The sequence below is a fragment of the Sinocyclocheilus grahami genome, unplaced genomic scaffold (assembly GCF_001515645.1).
Source record: "Sinocyclocheilus grahami isolate Dianchi unplaced genomic scaffold, SAMN03320097.WGS_v1.1 scaffold256.1, whole genome shotgun sequence".
Taxonomy (NCBI): Eukaryota; Metazoa; Chordata; class Actinopteri; order Cypriniformes; family Cyprinidae; genus Sinocyclocheilus; species Sinocyclocheilus grahami.
The window spans coordinates 223249-238941 of record NW_015505435.1 but is presented as its reverse complement, the minus strand read 5'-3'; the positions used below and the strand labels follow the sequence as shown (position 1 = coordinate 238941).

Genomic DNA, 15693 nt, shown 5'->3' with positions numbered 1-15693 from the left:
GTCGACCCGTTTGCTCCCAAACGATTCTGTTCAATGTAAGGTTGTTCAGATTGAACGTCTGTTGTTGGTGGTGCCGTTTTGGCCCACTCGTACGTGGTTCTCAGAATTGGTCAGTCTGTTAGCCGGCTCCCTTGGGAGGTTCCCCTCAGACACAACCTGCTGACTCAGGTTTGGGGCATGATTTGGACATCCCCATCAGGATTTTTGGAACTAATGGGTGTGACCCCTGAGCGGAGATGTAATGTTTTCCGGTCTCTTGGCAGAGATTACCGACACTATTCTTAATTCTAGGGCTCCCTGCACGAGACACTGTATGCCCTTAAGTGGACACAATCTGCTGGTTTCCCGTTTCAAGCAGGGACAAGACGGCTTAGGCCTTTCCGCCCAGCACAGATTCCTTTTTGGGACTTATTTTTCGGTTGGAAGGCCTGGCAGGCCATCCATTTGAGCTGTTTAAGTCTGTCAGATAACTTTGAAACCTTAAGCAGTTTTTTAGTAATCCTATCCTCTCTTAGAGGACTGAGGATCTGCAGGCTCTGTCAGCTCCTCTTGTATGAACTTTGCCCCGAGGCTGGTTAAGTCTTACTGCTTCCTAGGCCTAGTTAATCCTAAGGCTGCTTTGACTCCGTTTCGCTTTCAGCAAGTGGTTGGAGGCTTTCTCCCCTTCTATGCGGGGTCAGATAGTGACTATACCTCTAGCCTATGAGGCGCGTGGTGTGACTTCACCTCTAGAGGTGCGTGCTCATTCTACGAGAGCAATGGCTTCTTCTCAGGCTCTCTTTAAATGGCCTTTGATGTGAGACGTCTGTGCTGTGGCAGGTTAGTTCTCTCCTAACACTTTCATCAAGTTCTACTTGTCTGGACGTGAGGATGGCTCTTGGCTCCCAGGTCTCTTCCGCTTGAGCAGACTCTTTCCTCTGTCTTCCAGCTATCTTAGGTACGTCAGGCGTGATGGTATAGCGTTCCCATAGCGATGATGTCATCGCAGCATTGAAGTGAACCTATGAGAGGGAACATCTTGGTTACATATGTAACCTTGGTTCCCTGAATAGGGAACGAGTTGCTGCGATGCTGGCCGTTCCGTACCTTCGATAGAACTTCCTTCGTCATAGTGTAAAATCTGATGAAATAGCGCGCAGCACGCATATATGAGCATACGTGACGTATGCTCTGGGCGGTGCTAAGCGCTATTGGCCAGTAAATTGGCATCACGCCAGTTATAAGGGCTTCAGACATTTGTCACACCGGAGGTGGTATAGCGTTCCCATAGCGATGATGTCATCGCAGCATTGAAGTGAACCTATGAGAGGGAACATCTTGGTTACATATGTAACCTTGGTTCCCTGAATAGGGAACGAGTTGCTGCGATGCTGGCCGTTCCGTACCTTCGATAGAACTTCCTTCGTCATAGTGTAAAATCTGATGAAATAGCGCGCAGCACGCATATATGAGCATACGTGACGTATGCTCTGGGCGGTGCTAAGCGCTATTGGCCAGTAAATTGGCGTGATGTTATAAGGGCTTCAGACATTTGTCACACCGGAGGTATTCTCATAGCGATGACGTCATCGCAGCATCTTGTTCCCTATTCAGGGAACCAAGGTTACATACATAACTGAGATGTTCGTCTCTGGTCTCGGGTTTCTGTAGTGGATAACTTTTTTCAGTAATTTGTCCAACACTACTACTTTATTTAACACTTGTGTCATTTGCAAAATATATAATTATTTTGTCATCACCTTGAACTGTCAATTCAGTTGTCATTAATAGGAGCTGACCGAAACGGCCCATCTTCTCTGTTTATTATACTCCATGTTTAATATCAGTATTTATATTATACTTTTATTCATGGTAGTGTATTTTTTTTAATCTAACAGTACAGTTTTTACAGTTCTGTAGAAAATGGAAGAGGCAGGAGTTTTTCCCATGTAAAACCTACAGTAAACACTTCTGAACATAATTTCTTGACCGACTACGGCTACAAACTTTTATTTTTTTCCACTTCTATAGCCTATTTTGTCTCATGTCTCAAGAATAAGTTGAGTAATGATGCTAACAGAAGTCAGAGCTGAACTCACATGTGGTGTCTTCAAAATGTCCTCCTAGATGGAAAAAAAAAACATCTCTGAAAGCTGCTCCAAATGCCTCCACGCACTGCAGGTTTGTGTGGGGTAATTGACACTCCTCATTACGAATCTGTCCTGTACCTTGTCATGCCACCTACAGTGAGATTCACTTCTGCTCCCGTTATGAAATGTTCAAGGCATCAATTTCAGTCACATTAAAGTTCAGTTTCTGCTTAGACAAGTGTGACAGTACGTTGATGCTTTTTGTGTGTGGCTCCACCCACGTTCATGGTTGTGGTAAACCTCACAGTGAAAACTTGAACACAGTGATAGAAGTAGGATGTCACATACAACAGAAAGATTATAGCTAAATACGTGTTACTTTCATATGTAACAGTACCATGCAGCTCAGTTCAGATCAGTTTCATTTTAGTCAAGCCAGCAGTTGCATGCCAAAAACTAATCCACTTTTATTTTTATAAGAGCATGTTCTGCTAATAATTGAGCTCAAGGGAAGAGCGTTAACCATTGTTCCTCACTGAATTTCCTCTTACAATAAAATTAAGGTCAAACCCATAGCCATCTCTAAAAACATGTATTAAGATTAAAAGGTTTAAATAAATGTTTGAGAAAGGTAACATTTCAGTGCTGTCTATAATCTGGTTTTAACGATCACAAAGGTTGTTTTAACCATTATAGCATGCGAACAAGATATTTATTTTGTGAGAAATGCTATAAAATTGTTTTAAAATAAAATATGGACCTCGCATATAAACTGAGGTTAATAGGTGGCCTGTGTGTGTTGTGTATACACAGCCACTAGGGGAACATAGCTGTTACTATAGTTATATTTTAGTATGACTGGAATGGCTAATAACTATCGTTTTTTTATAACTATTTCAATGCCTTTTGACAAAAAAAATGACACCACATGCATACATACATTACAAAACTTTCAAAGGTTTCATCTTTCATTCTTGTTTCCTCACATAAGGTTGCATTGGCCTCAATCTGGTATCATATTTTGTAATGTTGTAAAACACTGTTAGGCCAACTTCCTCTTACACAACTGAGCCATAGGCGTAGATATCCATTCCAAACCAAAGATAAGCAACAGAGAATGAATTAACATCAAAAATGTATTATAATAGTTAATATAATGCAGAGATCATTAATAATTCATTAAAATAAACATTCATTAATCCTTTTAAAAATATAACATTAAACTAAAATCTACAAATGTTTGCACAAAGAAAATAATCTTATTGACAAGTTTAGACAGAAGATCGTAAACCATCATTAGCAGTGTTGGGGAAAGTTACTTTTAAAAGTAATGCATTACAATATTGCGTTACTCCCTAAAAAAGTAACTAATTACGTTACTTAGTTACTTTTTATGGAAAGTAATGCATTACATTACTTTTGCGTTACTTTTTAAAGATGAGCAGGGCTTGATTGTTTTTAATAGAAGAAGTTCTATTTATAGCAAATGTAAAAGCACTTTAACACCAAAAAGTGTAATGAATAAACCTCAGGCTGAAGCAAAAGTAAATTCACGTCTGTACAGTAGAACGCAGGAGAAGAAACACTCTTCAGCAATAAAAAAACAATGAAGCACAATTGTTAGTTTATCTAAAGTAATTTTTGCTTATTAGTACAGTTGAATTAGATCATCAAAGGTCAGCAGCAAAGACATTGGTTAATAAAATGGGATTAGATACATTTGTGTTATTTAACATATTTAATTATTGCAGGTTTGCGTCATATTCTGAGTTTGCATTTCACGGTTTTAATTCATTTTGATGAATACTAAATCAGTTTTTTTTTGTGAGTGGGATGAATTAATGCACATTCACATTTAGTCTAGAACTACAGTAACATCATGTTTACACAGCGCACACAACTCCTCTGCACTTCCGATTTCTCCCAATATGGGGACAGGAGACTTGTCAGTCAATAAATGGGAAAACAAAGTAACTGGCATTACTTTTTTGAAAAAGTAACTCAGATATTTTCTTGTAAATTAAAAAAGTAATGCGTTATTTTACTAGTTACTTGAAAAAAGTAATCTGATTACGTAACTCGCGTTACTTGTAATGCGTTACCCCCAACACTGATCATTAGTATTATGGTTAATCTGTTGAACATCCTTTTGTATGTTTCTGTAAATTAATTTAACTTAATAATTTTAAGAAAATCACAATTATGAGAATTACAAAAAGATCTAAAAAGAAAAACTTGCAGGTGCATTACAGTAATTAGAATGTGGGTTTCAAACTCTTTTGTTTTATGCAGGATAAAACAAGACATTATGTGATAAAGCATAAAGTGTAAGTGTGATGCTTATCAGCTTTAAAACATTACATTTATAGCATTGATTTTCATAATTGTGTTTCACAAACTGTTATTAATCAAAGCCATCTCCTGGCCCATGCATAACACCATGCTTCTGCGAGTGTTTGCTGTCGGTCTGTCTCACTGTTCCTGTCTGAGCTCTGTGAGGTTTCTGTACTATTTCTATAATATCTGTATTGCTATTACAGGCAGATGAGAGACACAGAAGCTCAGAGAAACAGAAAGATGTGATAAAGTCTACGACTGTAGACTCAAGAAGGACAGACTTGACTTTGAGAAGTGGAGTTAAATTCTGTAGATCTATTAGGGCTGCCATGTAAACCCTCTTCATGCTCTGATTGGTTATTCTGTCTCGTCAGTCTTTCCAGCCTCCGCCCCAGTGCTTTTGGAGTTCTGATTGGCTTCCTTGTCTTTCTTTTTGACATCTCTGCTGTCAATTAAAGCATGTTCACGCTTCACCATCTGTTCCAGCTCTTCCTGAAACAAGAGTGGTGACATCTCATGCAATAAACATAAGTTTAAGAAAGAAACAAAATATTACTGATATAACATATAACATGTATATGAATAACATGTCAGATCTGTGTGTGAATATGCCTGTATTTACTTTCCAGCCTAGCAGCTCGGCAAGAGCCATGCAGCCGTCATCACAGGTGCTCAGGTGAGCCACATCTCTGTGAACGATCAATAAAAATCAATACATTCTTTTCAAACCCCATTAACAACTGTACGCTTATTCACACCAACTGCCATTTTAAAAGTTTAGAAATAATTAAAGGGGTCATATGATGTGATTTCAAGTTTTCCTTTCTCTTTGGAGTGTTACAAGCGGTTCGTGCATATATAAGATCCCTAAAGTTGCAAAGACTAAAGTCTCAAACCAAAAGAGATATTCTTTATAAAAGTTAAGACTCGTCCACGCCTTCCTAAAACGCCTCGTTTAAACACGCCCCCACATGTCTATGTCACTGTGTGGGAAGATTTGCATAACACCGCCCAAATGTTCACGCAAAGAAAGAAGGCGTAACTTTGATTCTCGCTGTAGTATTGTTGCTGCCGCCATGTCGTGAAGGCGCTGTGTGTTTCGTTGCGAAAGCGAAAATACTTTGTTTGGTCTTCCAAAAGAGGACACATTATTCCCTTAAATGTGACTTTTAAAATTTTTTTTTGAAAGCTTGACTCTGTGAAACACACAAGAATTCCAATGTACCTGTACTACACTGTACCTGTGCGAATGGCAATACATTCAAATTCAATTCAATTCAATTCAAAAGAGGACACAACTAGAAATCAGTGGTTAAGTTGCATTTACAACACTGTTCTAGAACAGTTCAACCTAAATATTCAGATGTGTGCAGCGCATTTTACGGAGGACTGTTGTTTCTTGATCTTGGGAAGGCTGTGCACAAAGGCTGTTTCTATAAAGTGGGGCAGTTCCAACTTTGCAAGGGCAGTCTGGCACTTCTGACTCAGCCTGTAAGTACGTTTTCATATTTAAAGGATTTGCCACTGATGATTCAAACGCGAGTTTTGAGCAGTGTAGAGTACTGCTTGTTGTTTGTCGCTTCTCCGATCACAACATGGTTTTATGTTTACGCGGTGCGATATGCAACGCAACGCGTAAAAAGACAGTATAAGTCATTATAATCAGTAATTATTTCCCCACTGGATGCAACAAATGCCTAGTTTATAATGGGTTCTATTAGTTTTGTCTCTTCGCTCCGGCCGGGACACATGGAAACACAATATGGTAAGGGGCGTAACATTTCCGTCACACGCTTGAGGTATTCGGGCAATCACAACGCTCTGGATAGCTGGCCAATCAGAGCACACCTTGCTTTTCAGACCGATGAGCTTTGTAAACATCGACAAGTTTCAGAAAGAAACAATAATGTACAGTATGTGGAAAATAATGTGTTTTTTTTTATCTTAAACCGCATAAACACATTGCATTACACCAAATACACAAAATAATGTTCTTTTTAGCAACATCATATGATCCCTTTAAGACATTCTTATGTTTTTGAAAGAAATTTATCATTTGATTCACCTATGATGCATTAAATTGATTGAATATTACTTTAATAATAGGGCTTTTCACACTGCACTTAACCACAGGTTATCATGATGATCATAAACCCTGCTTTAAACCTCAGGTAGAGGAATGCTTTACAATTCTAATTTAGAAGCGGGGTTAGCACTGCTTTTTACCTGGGTTTATGAAACCCTGCTCTGGAGGGACTTGTACAAGTGTGAAAGATGCTTTCTCAGAATGCTACGGCTAGATACCTAAAATAAACACCCAACAATGTGCCCCATATTCATGTACTTTGGAAACTCACAGAAACAGTCACGTGTGTTGTATAATTTTCAGATAAAAATAATCATAAATTAGTCAAGGGGACACACATGGCACAATTTCGAGAGAATGACCCATATACAATACCTATTAAAATAATTTCAGGATCAGTTTGAATAGTTTTGGTGTTCTTTTTTGGCCAGAGATTCACAATGCCTGCCTCAAGAAACCTAACCGTTTAGCATGACAATACTTGGAGGCCTTACCTGTAGGCTTTGTCTGAGTCAAAATCCATTCCTCCTCCAAAACCGAATAATCCCATGCCAAATTCTGACTGTTTGAGATAGACACACAATGCAAAAACTAAATTATAAAATGAATTTGTTTTGTTGAAATGTTTATAATAATTATACATTTATTCAATTACAGACCTGTCCAGTTTTCTCCATATTGATGAGCAGTCTAGGACAGCTGTTTGACACTCTGCAGACGAGACAATGATTGAGTCAGAGATACAAAAAAACAACAACTTGTTATTAAAAAATTACAGACCTGAATATTTTGTGCAGACTTGCACAAACTTCAAACATTAATCATTCAATATTATTTGCTGGAAAAATCAAATCATTCGTTTTCATTTTAATTGAATTCTTCAAGTATTTAATGCACATTAATTCAGCCAAGCTCCAACAGAAAGTGCCAGTAGACCAGTCCTTGTGTCATCATGACCCTCGAGTATGAAAATGTCAGGACGGAAATGTTTAATAGCATATATTTCGAATGCCAATTAGGGGGTTGTTAAGTTTGATTCATTTGTGCAAATCAGTTCACAACACTGATTCAACTATTTATTTGCACCATCATTCAAAAATGTTCATGTTGTGCTGTTTACTACTACTTTATGTATTGTTAAAGTGGTAAATATTAATAAAAACAATTGAGTATCATTATTTCTTGTATTTCATTTAGTGAAAAAGGTGTGTAGAACATGATTTTTTGCTGCATTTATTTGACATGATTTAGTCATATAGATTCTGCTCGGCAACAGTAGCCATTTGATCAAAATAACAGTTCCTCTGATTACAAAACATTTTACCGATCAAAAGTTTTAAAATGATTTTTAATGTTTTTTTACAGGAGTTTCTTATGCTCAACAAGGCTGCATTTATTTGATCACAAATACAGGAAAAAAATTTATATTGTGAAATATTATTATGATGTAAAATAACGTTTTTCTATTTTAATATACATTAAAATCTAATTTATTCCTGTGATGCAAAGCTGAATTTTCAGCATCATTACACCAGTCTTCAGTGTCACATGATCCTTCAGAAATCATTCTAATATGCTGATTTATTATCAGTGCTGCAAACTGTTGTGCTGCTTAATATTTTGTTGTAACCTGTGATACTTTTTTTCAGGATTCTTTGATGAATAAAAAGTTAAAAAGAAGAGCATTTATTTAAAATAGAAATCTTTTCTAACATTATACACTATCGTTCAAAAGTTTGGGGTCAGTCAATTTTTATTCTTTCTTTTTTTGAAAGAAATTAGAATTTTTATTCAGCAAGGATGTGTTAAATTGTTAAGAAGTGATAGCCAATATTTATATTGTTAGAAACGATTTATATTTTGAATAGATGCTGTTCTTTTTAACTTTTTATTGATCAAAGAATCCTGAAAAAAGTATCGCAGTTTCCCAAAAAATATTTGGCAGCACAACTGTTACCAACATTGATAATTCTAATAATAAATCAGCATATTAGAATGATTTCTGAAGGATCATGTGACACTTTATACTGGAGTAATGGCTGATGAAAATTCAGCTTTGCATCACAGAAATAAATTATATTTTAAAGGATATTCAAATAGAAACCATTATTTTATATTGTAATAACATTTTGCAAGATTACTTTTTTTCTGTATTTTTGATCAAATAAATGCAGCCTTGATGAGCATAAGAGACTTCTTTAAAAAACATAAGTCTTACTGATCCCAAACTATTGACCGGTAGTGCAGTTCAAAGAGTAAAAAATGTCCAGATCTTTTACCTTAAAAAATCTTACCTTATTTGCATCGATTCCACAGCATTTCCTCCAGAATCAGCACAGAAAATATGAAATAATCTAAAAATGTAGCGGGGCTTTACCTAGTGAGAATCTTACCTACTGACTAGTGATGCAAAAGGTTGAACCTGCAGGGATGTGCCCATTATGATGAGAAGGTCACATCGAGGAAAGTCCTGCGGTAAACAGTAGAATAGTATAGTAGATTGTATCAGTCAAACTGAGAATGTGGACTGACTGGAAAGGAACTTTGACCTTAACAGATAGGCTGAATCCTCACAATTTTCATGGAAGTGAAGAATCGGGCAGGCAGATTCTCCCCAAAAAACACAATATCTAAAATAGGAGAGGAAATACATCCACAAAGAGGCTAAAATCATCACTATAGAAGTAGAGGGTAGTCACCAATGAAAGCAATTGAATGACATAATACATTTGGGATTGTTTCTCACATTCAGCTTATATCATTTCAGAAGACCAAAAGTATCGATGTTCTTAAAAAATAACAATAATAATTGTATAATATGAAATAATTATGTATACATACTAGCATAATAACACAAACACTCTTTTACCTGAGAGTAAGAGCGAGTCAGTAGACCTTTGTCCTTCAGCATCCTCATGAAATAGTGACATACTGTGGGCTAAAGAAACCGAAGAGCATGCAAGAGTCAAACACAGCAATACATGTGTCATTATTTGTATGCGGTGCCTTATCGACCTCATGACATGACAAAGAAGAGCATGTAATATAATGGAATTTGGCATAACGAGGTGGAAGGTTTACCAGCATTTCATTAAATATGCATTATACGTAATTATGCATATCTTTTGTTAGTTATGTATATTATATGCTATAAATTACAGATGATTGTTTATTTATTTATTTAAAAAAAACAGACTTATTCCACACTGCTGTCAAGGCCAAATCAGCTGTTGATTTCTGATGTTGCAATATTGTTTATATTGATTTTTTTTTTTTATTTGCAGAAACCACTCAAGTCAAAAGGATATGGAAAAGGCTCAGGTTTGATTTCATTCATAACTAAATTGACACTCTTTTACCTGAGAGTAAGAGCGAGTCAGTAGACCTTTGTCCTTCAGCATCCTCATGAAATAGTGACATACTGTGGGCTAAAGAAACCGAAGAGCATGCAAGAGTCAAACACAGCAATACATGTGTCATTATTTGTATGCGGTGCCTTATCGACCTCATGACATGACAAAGAAGAGCATGTAATATAATGGAATTTGGCATAACGAGGTGGAAGGTTTGCCAGCATTTAATTAAATATGCATTATACGTAATTATGCATATCTTTTGTTAGTTATTTATATTATATGCTATAAATTACAGATGATTGTTTATTTATTTATTTAAAAAAAAACAGACTTATTCCACACTGCTGTCAAGGCCAAATCAGCTGTTGATTTCTGATGTTGCAATATTGTTTATATTGATTTTTTTTTTTAATTTGCAGAAATTAGACCACTCAAGTCAAAAGGATATGGAAAAGGCTCGGTTTGATTTCATTCATAACAGAATTTCATTAGTGATCCATGTATGTCAGAAAAGATTCATAAATTACCTTAAACTGTCCTGGGTAGAGCTCTCTGGCAAGAGCAAAAAAGGGCTCCGGATGTTTCTGGAAAGAGACAAAGAAAAATGTGGCTTGTGTCCTCTTAGATAACAAATAATGAGGCTGCAGCTTTTCTTCAGAATCACAAACAGACCTTGAAATAGTCGATCTGAAAGATGGCCTCTGGGCAAGGCAGGTTGTACTTCTGCAAATTGGCATACAGACCAGTGCCAGGAGAGCGGAATCATACATCAAATCCTGCTTAAAACCCCTGCTTCCCTTAAAAAAGTAATCAATAGTCTACTCTGTGCCCTATTTTATTTACTGTGCTTAGTAACCCTTGTAATGTGATCTCCTGCACCCCAATCTCCCTTAGTTTATTCTTCATTACCTGCCTCTGTGTTTCATATCTCTTACAAGTCATGATTATGTGCTCCACTGACTCCTCGACATCCCTCACACAACCCTGTCTCGTGCTTCCCTATCATCTTTAAGGGGAAGTCGTGGCCTAATTGGTTAGAGAGTCGGACTCATAACCTGGGTTGTGGGTTCAAGTCTCGTTCCGGCAGGGATTGTAGGTGGGGGGAGTACAGCGCTCTCTCCCACCTTCAATACCACGACTGAGGTGTCCTTGAGCAAGGCACTGCTCCCCAGGCGCCGCAGCATAAATGGCTGCCCACTGCTCCGGGTGTGTGTTCACTGCTGTGTGTGTGCACTTTGGATGGGATAAATGCAGAGCACTAATTCCATGTATGGGTCGCCACATGTCACATCATTTATTTTGTTAGTGCCCTTTTAGCCAGCCTGTCTGCCATCTCATTACCCCTGATCCCAACATGTGCTGGGGCCCACATAAATCTTACCTGATATCCCTTATGAACTATTCTTGTGTTTAATTGAAGCACTTCATACAGGATATCTTGCCGAGCTTTTGAATGGAATGACCTTAAACTCGCTAAGACTGATAAAGAGTCAGAGCATAGGAAAACCTTTCCCTGCCCTTCCCTTTCCACCCATTGCAAAGCAATTAAAATTGCCATCATCTCTACTGTATATACTCCTAATTTATTAGATGTTCTTTTACTAATTTCTATTTCTTTTCCCGGAATTGCCACCCCAAACCCTGTTTTTCCTGTCTCTGTTTTTTAGCACCATCTGTATACATCTGTATGAATTCACTATAATTACACTCTTAAAAATAAAGGTGCTTCACGATGCCATAGAAGAACCTTTTTGTCTAAATGGTTCCATAAAGAACCTTTAACATCTGAAGAACCTTTCTGTTTCACAAAAGGTTCTTTGTGGCAAAAGAAGGTTCTTCAGATTATAAAAAGGTAAGAAAGAGATGGTTCTTTAAAGAACCTTTGACTGAATGGTTCTTTGTGGAACCAAAAATGGTTCTTCTATGGCATCGCTTGAAGAACCTTTTGAAGCACCTTTATTTTTAAGAGTGTACATCCTACTCGGTCATTAAATACATTTTTCAAATTAATTTCTTCCTTTGCTTTCTTTTTCTCCTTAAGCACAAACCAGTCTACCTCGGGCCAAGCAATCTTCCAAGGGGCAATCTCTGGAAAAACTACCGTAGGGCTTATTCGCAAGTTAAACACTTCTAACTATTTTGCTGCATTGTTTCCAATTCGACCAAAGTTTTCCTTTAAATTTCTTCCGTTTTCCCAGCAATCATGCAGTACTTCTTTTGTGGGATGAGAGTCAGGCTCCGAATCCTCCACCGAGTCACATTCAAATCTCCAGCCGATTTTTATCTTGCAGAAGAAACCTATACTCTTATTTGTTTAAATTTATCCATGTAAAGAATAGGTACCTGACATACAAATGAAATTCTGCCCTTGCAATGTTTATAAAATTTAAAAAGAAAAAGACTACAAACGATTACAAACGACTGTGATTGGTCCTTCCTTACAGTGATGAGAAAAGTAACAAGTATGGCATGACAATGGCGTGCCGCTTAAGTGATCACATAACTTACCCCTGAATGACACGTTTAAAATTTGATAGCAATTTTACTATTTGTTAAAAACAAACAAAAAAACATCAACACAGGAAGAATATTTATCTTACCTGACCAATTAGAGACAACTTCCGGGCCTCTAATGCCTGCCCATTTCAGATGTTCCTGAAAATCGCCTTTATACACAATTCTATATGATTTCTACGTTATATTTCTGAGTCTGCACTTTGTAGATCAAATCTTCCGGGTGGAAGCACTGTTATATTTGTACAAAACATGTCTTTCAAGGCAATGTTAATGCGACAGTGTCAGAAAAATTAACACAAGATTTTAAGACAAATTTTTCTTTTCTGATTGAAAGTAAATTGTTTACATATTTGCATAAAGAAAAAACATTACCGTAAGTCAGATTTCTTCATCCACCTTCCGTATGTTCCTCTGTCTTTCTAACACTTAGATCTAATATCATCACACCTCCATAAAAAGGATTACAGGATTTTTTTTATCGGTAGCATAGTATAGTTTATATTTAATAAATCATGTTTAAGTACAAGTTCTCAACTTGCATATTAAACATGGATATTTATTGTGTCGGTCTCAAAACAATGATCAAATGCAATGTATTTTACATAGTAAAAACAGAAACATAGGCATGAGCACAGCACTTTATTGAAATAACATGTTTCGGCATTATAATGAACAATAATATAGGAGCTCCACTGTCAGCAGCAACATTGTTTATAGATGTCTAAGTCCAGTGTGTATGGAAGCTTCATGATGGTCCTCTGTTTGCTCTTGGCTGTCTGGCTGGATCAGGCCCTGCTCGTATTCAGCTCCAGTGACCCGGCATGTGTGGCAGCATTTCCTCCAGTAGTATCCATACCAGGCCTGGATTCTGCAGCTGTGGAAGTCTGGAAATGTCCAACTGCTTTAGATTTCTGAGCGTTTAAGGTGGAGGGGGGGACAAAAAATAACACAGAATATGAGTTTTTCAAAAACATACAATGTGTGTTTAATTTTTGCCCTGAAAGAAAAAACAAACAAACCTGAAGACCTGAGGTTCTGTAATGCAGCGAGGCCTCCCACAGTGATTCGAGAGCAGTGGGACAGGTCTAACTCCACCAGACTTTCTCCAAAGACATGAAGACGTGCAAGGAACCAGTCATCTACTTCAGGACATCCTCGCAGAGAGAGAGTCTGAAGTTTATTCTGATTCACTGAGAAGAGACATTTGGTTTGTGTGAGCCAGGGAACAAACTGCACCCCAGCAACAGTTTCAGTGGCAGCCGTGAGATCACTTATTTATGATATGTTTTGTTTCCTGTTAGATTTAAGGAATAGACCGATTTGGAGTAGACGTCACAGTTACGTCACTTGCTGCTGCATTGTGGTGGCAGAAAAACACTGGAAACAAGTGGAAGGAAATGGGTAAAATCCATGGAATAAGAGAAAAAAATTATTGTTGTGCTTTTGGATGTCAGAATCAGAATGCAAATCATTTTTATAGAATAATGTCATCAAAGACGCCATTTGAAGCTAAACGCAGATGTTTAAACGGACAAACTATGGATGAAACCTGCTACGATAACCCTACTTTTAAAGCATACATTTGATTTAAACAATAGTGCTATATAATATTCACATAGGAGACATATTGTATTAGCCCTACAGTTAAAGCATGAAATACTATTTAAACCTATAACATTTTACATTACATTTAGCCAACCTATTTTATCTCACAATTCGGACTTTTTTTCTCGAAAATGCAAGTTTAAATCACCTAGTTCAGACTTTATAACTTGATTTACCTCAACAATTGCGAGTTTGCCAATTCTGAGGGGAAACGAGCCAGAAGTGTGGGATATAATCTCATGATTCTGAGCCGAGGGGAAAAGAGAGAATGATTTTTATTTTTCTTATCAGAATTGTGAGATATAATCTCGAAATTGCAAGAAAAAGTCAGAATTTTTTTAATAAAAACTCAACATTTACCTTTTATATTCTTTTATTCCATGGCTTGCATAGACTGCTACGTTAAAACGGGCATTTCTGCCATCAGGTAGACTCCGCCCACAAAAATGTCATCACTGTTTGCAAACACTGAAATTGGTCTATGCTTCTGTGGTCTACGCAAAGATGGGCACACATCTCTTATTTAACTCCACTGTAGACAAATTAAGCCAAAATGCCCCAGAAATGACCGTTGTCATCTTGCGCTCCTATAAGCAATAAGCCAGGAGAGGCCAAGGATAGCAGAATAAGCTATTTACATTTTTAGTTTTAGAAAATGGAATCCACAGTGGCACAGAAAAACATAATTTTGTATGGGTTTGATTTGGAACTCACAAAATGAGTTGTGACAGACAAGATGGGGACAAGAATAACATTTGGCTTGGCGGGATAAAGACAAATAAAGACTTCATACTTGACTGGTCAAAGGCTTAAACATCTGGAGAAGCATGATAGGTCATGCAACAAGTGTACATTTATATATAACAACCTTTGATTACCAAGGTTTTCAAGTCCATTATGGTTTATTAGGGTGCCATTCAGATCCACTTCCTCAATTTGTTTGTCAGGTGTGCTCATGAGGTCATAGCTGAATCTTCCTCTCGAGTCTGGACGAAGCCATTCAGACTGGCCAGCAAATCTATAGAGACACAGGCATAACAATGGAGATAATTTAACAATGTCTACTTACACCCTTTAGGTAGTAAACCCAGTAGGTAGTAAAAAGTTTAATGAGTTCATAAACATTTCAGGATCAATGACATATAAAGGTGTCTATGATTAAAAAAAAAAAAGGGAAAAAAGCCAAAGTCTTATAAATGTACAGGTGCATCTCAATAAATTAGAATGTCGTGGAAAAGTTAATTTATTTCAGTAATTCAACTCAAATTGTGAAACTCGTTTATTAAATAAATTCAATGCACACAGACTGAAGTAGTTTAAGTCTTTGGTTCTTTTAATTGTGATGATTTTGGCTCACATTTAACAAAAACCCACCAATTCACTATCTCAACAAATTAGAATACTTCAGAAGACCAATAAAAAAAACATTTTTAGTGAATTGGTGGCCTTCTGGAAAGTATGTTCATTTACTGTACATGTACTCAATACTTGGTAGGGGCTCCTTTTGCTTTAATTACTGCCTCAATTCGGCGTGGCATGGAGGTGATCAGTTTGTGGCACTGCTGAGGTGGTATGGAAGCCCAGGTTTCTTTGACAGTGGCCTTCAGCTCATCTGCATTTTTTGGTCTCTTGTTTCTCATTTTCCTCTTGACAATACCCCATAGATTCTCTATGCATCTTCATCTTCAAAAAGCTGGTCAGCAGAAGGAAGCATGAAGTGCTC

At 37.1% G+C, this 15693-nt stretch overlaps 1 protein-coding gene and 1 pseudogene across 1 annotated transcript; both read right to left on the bottom strand.

The window, feature by feature from the left end:
* Positions 1-4132: 4132 nt before the first annotated feature.
* Positions 4133-10610, bottom strand: LOC107598806 (NAD-dependent protein deacetylase sirtuin-2-like; the record flags this gene model as incomplete). The annotated part of the gene is made up of 10 exons (XM_016290237.1): positions 4133-4898; positions 5029-5095; positions 6987-7054; positions 7152-7203; positions 8886-8962; positions 9067-9122; positions 9352-9430; positions 9852-9920; positions 10376-10432; positions 10521-10610. Coding segments are annotated over 10 exons (750 nt in total), but the record flags the coding sequence as incomplete, so codon positions are not given.
* A 2387-nt stretch (positions 10611-12997) lies between these two features.
* The window catches only part of LOC107598805 (ATP synthase subunit s-like protein), a 7111-nt pseudogene continuing 4415 nt past the window's right edge, over positions 12998-15693 (bottom strand).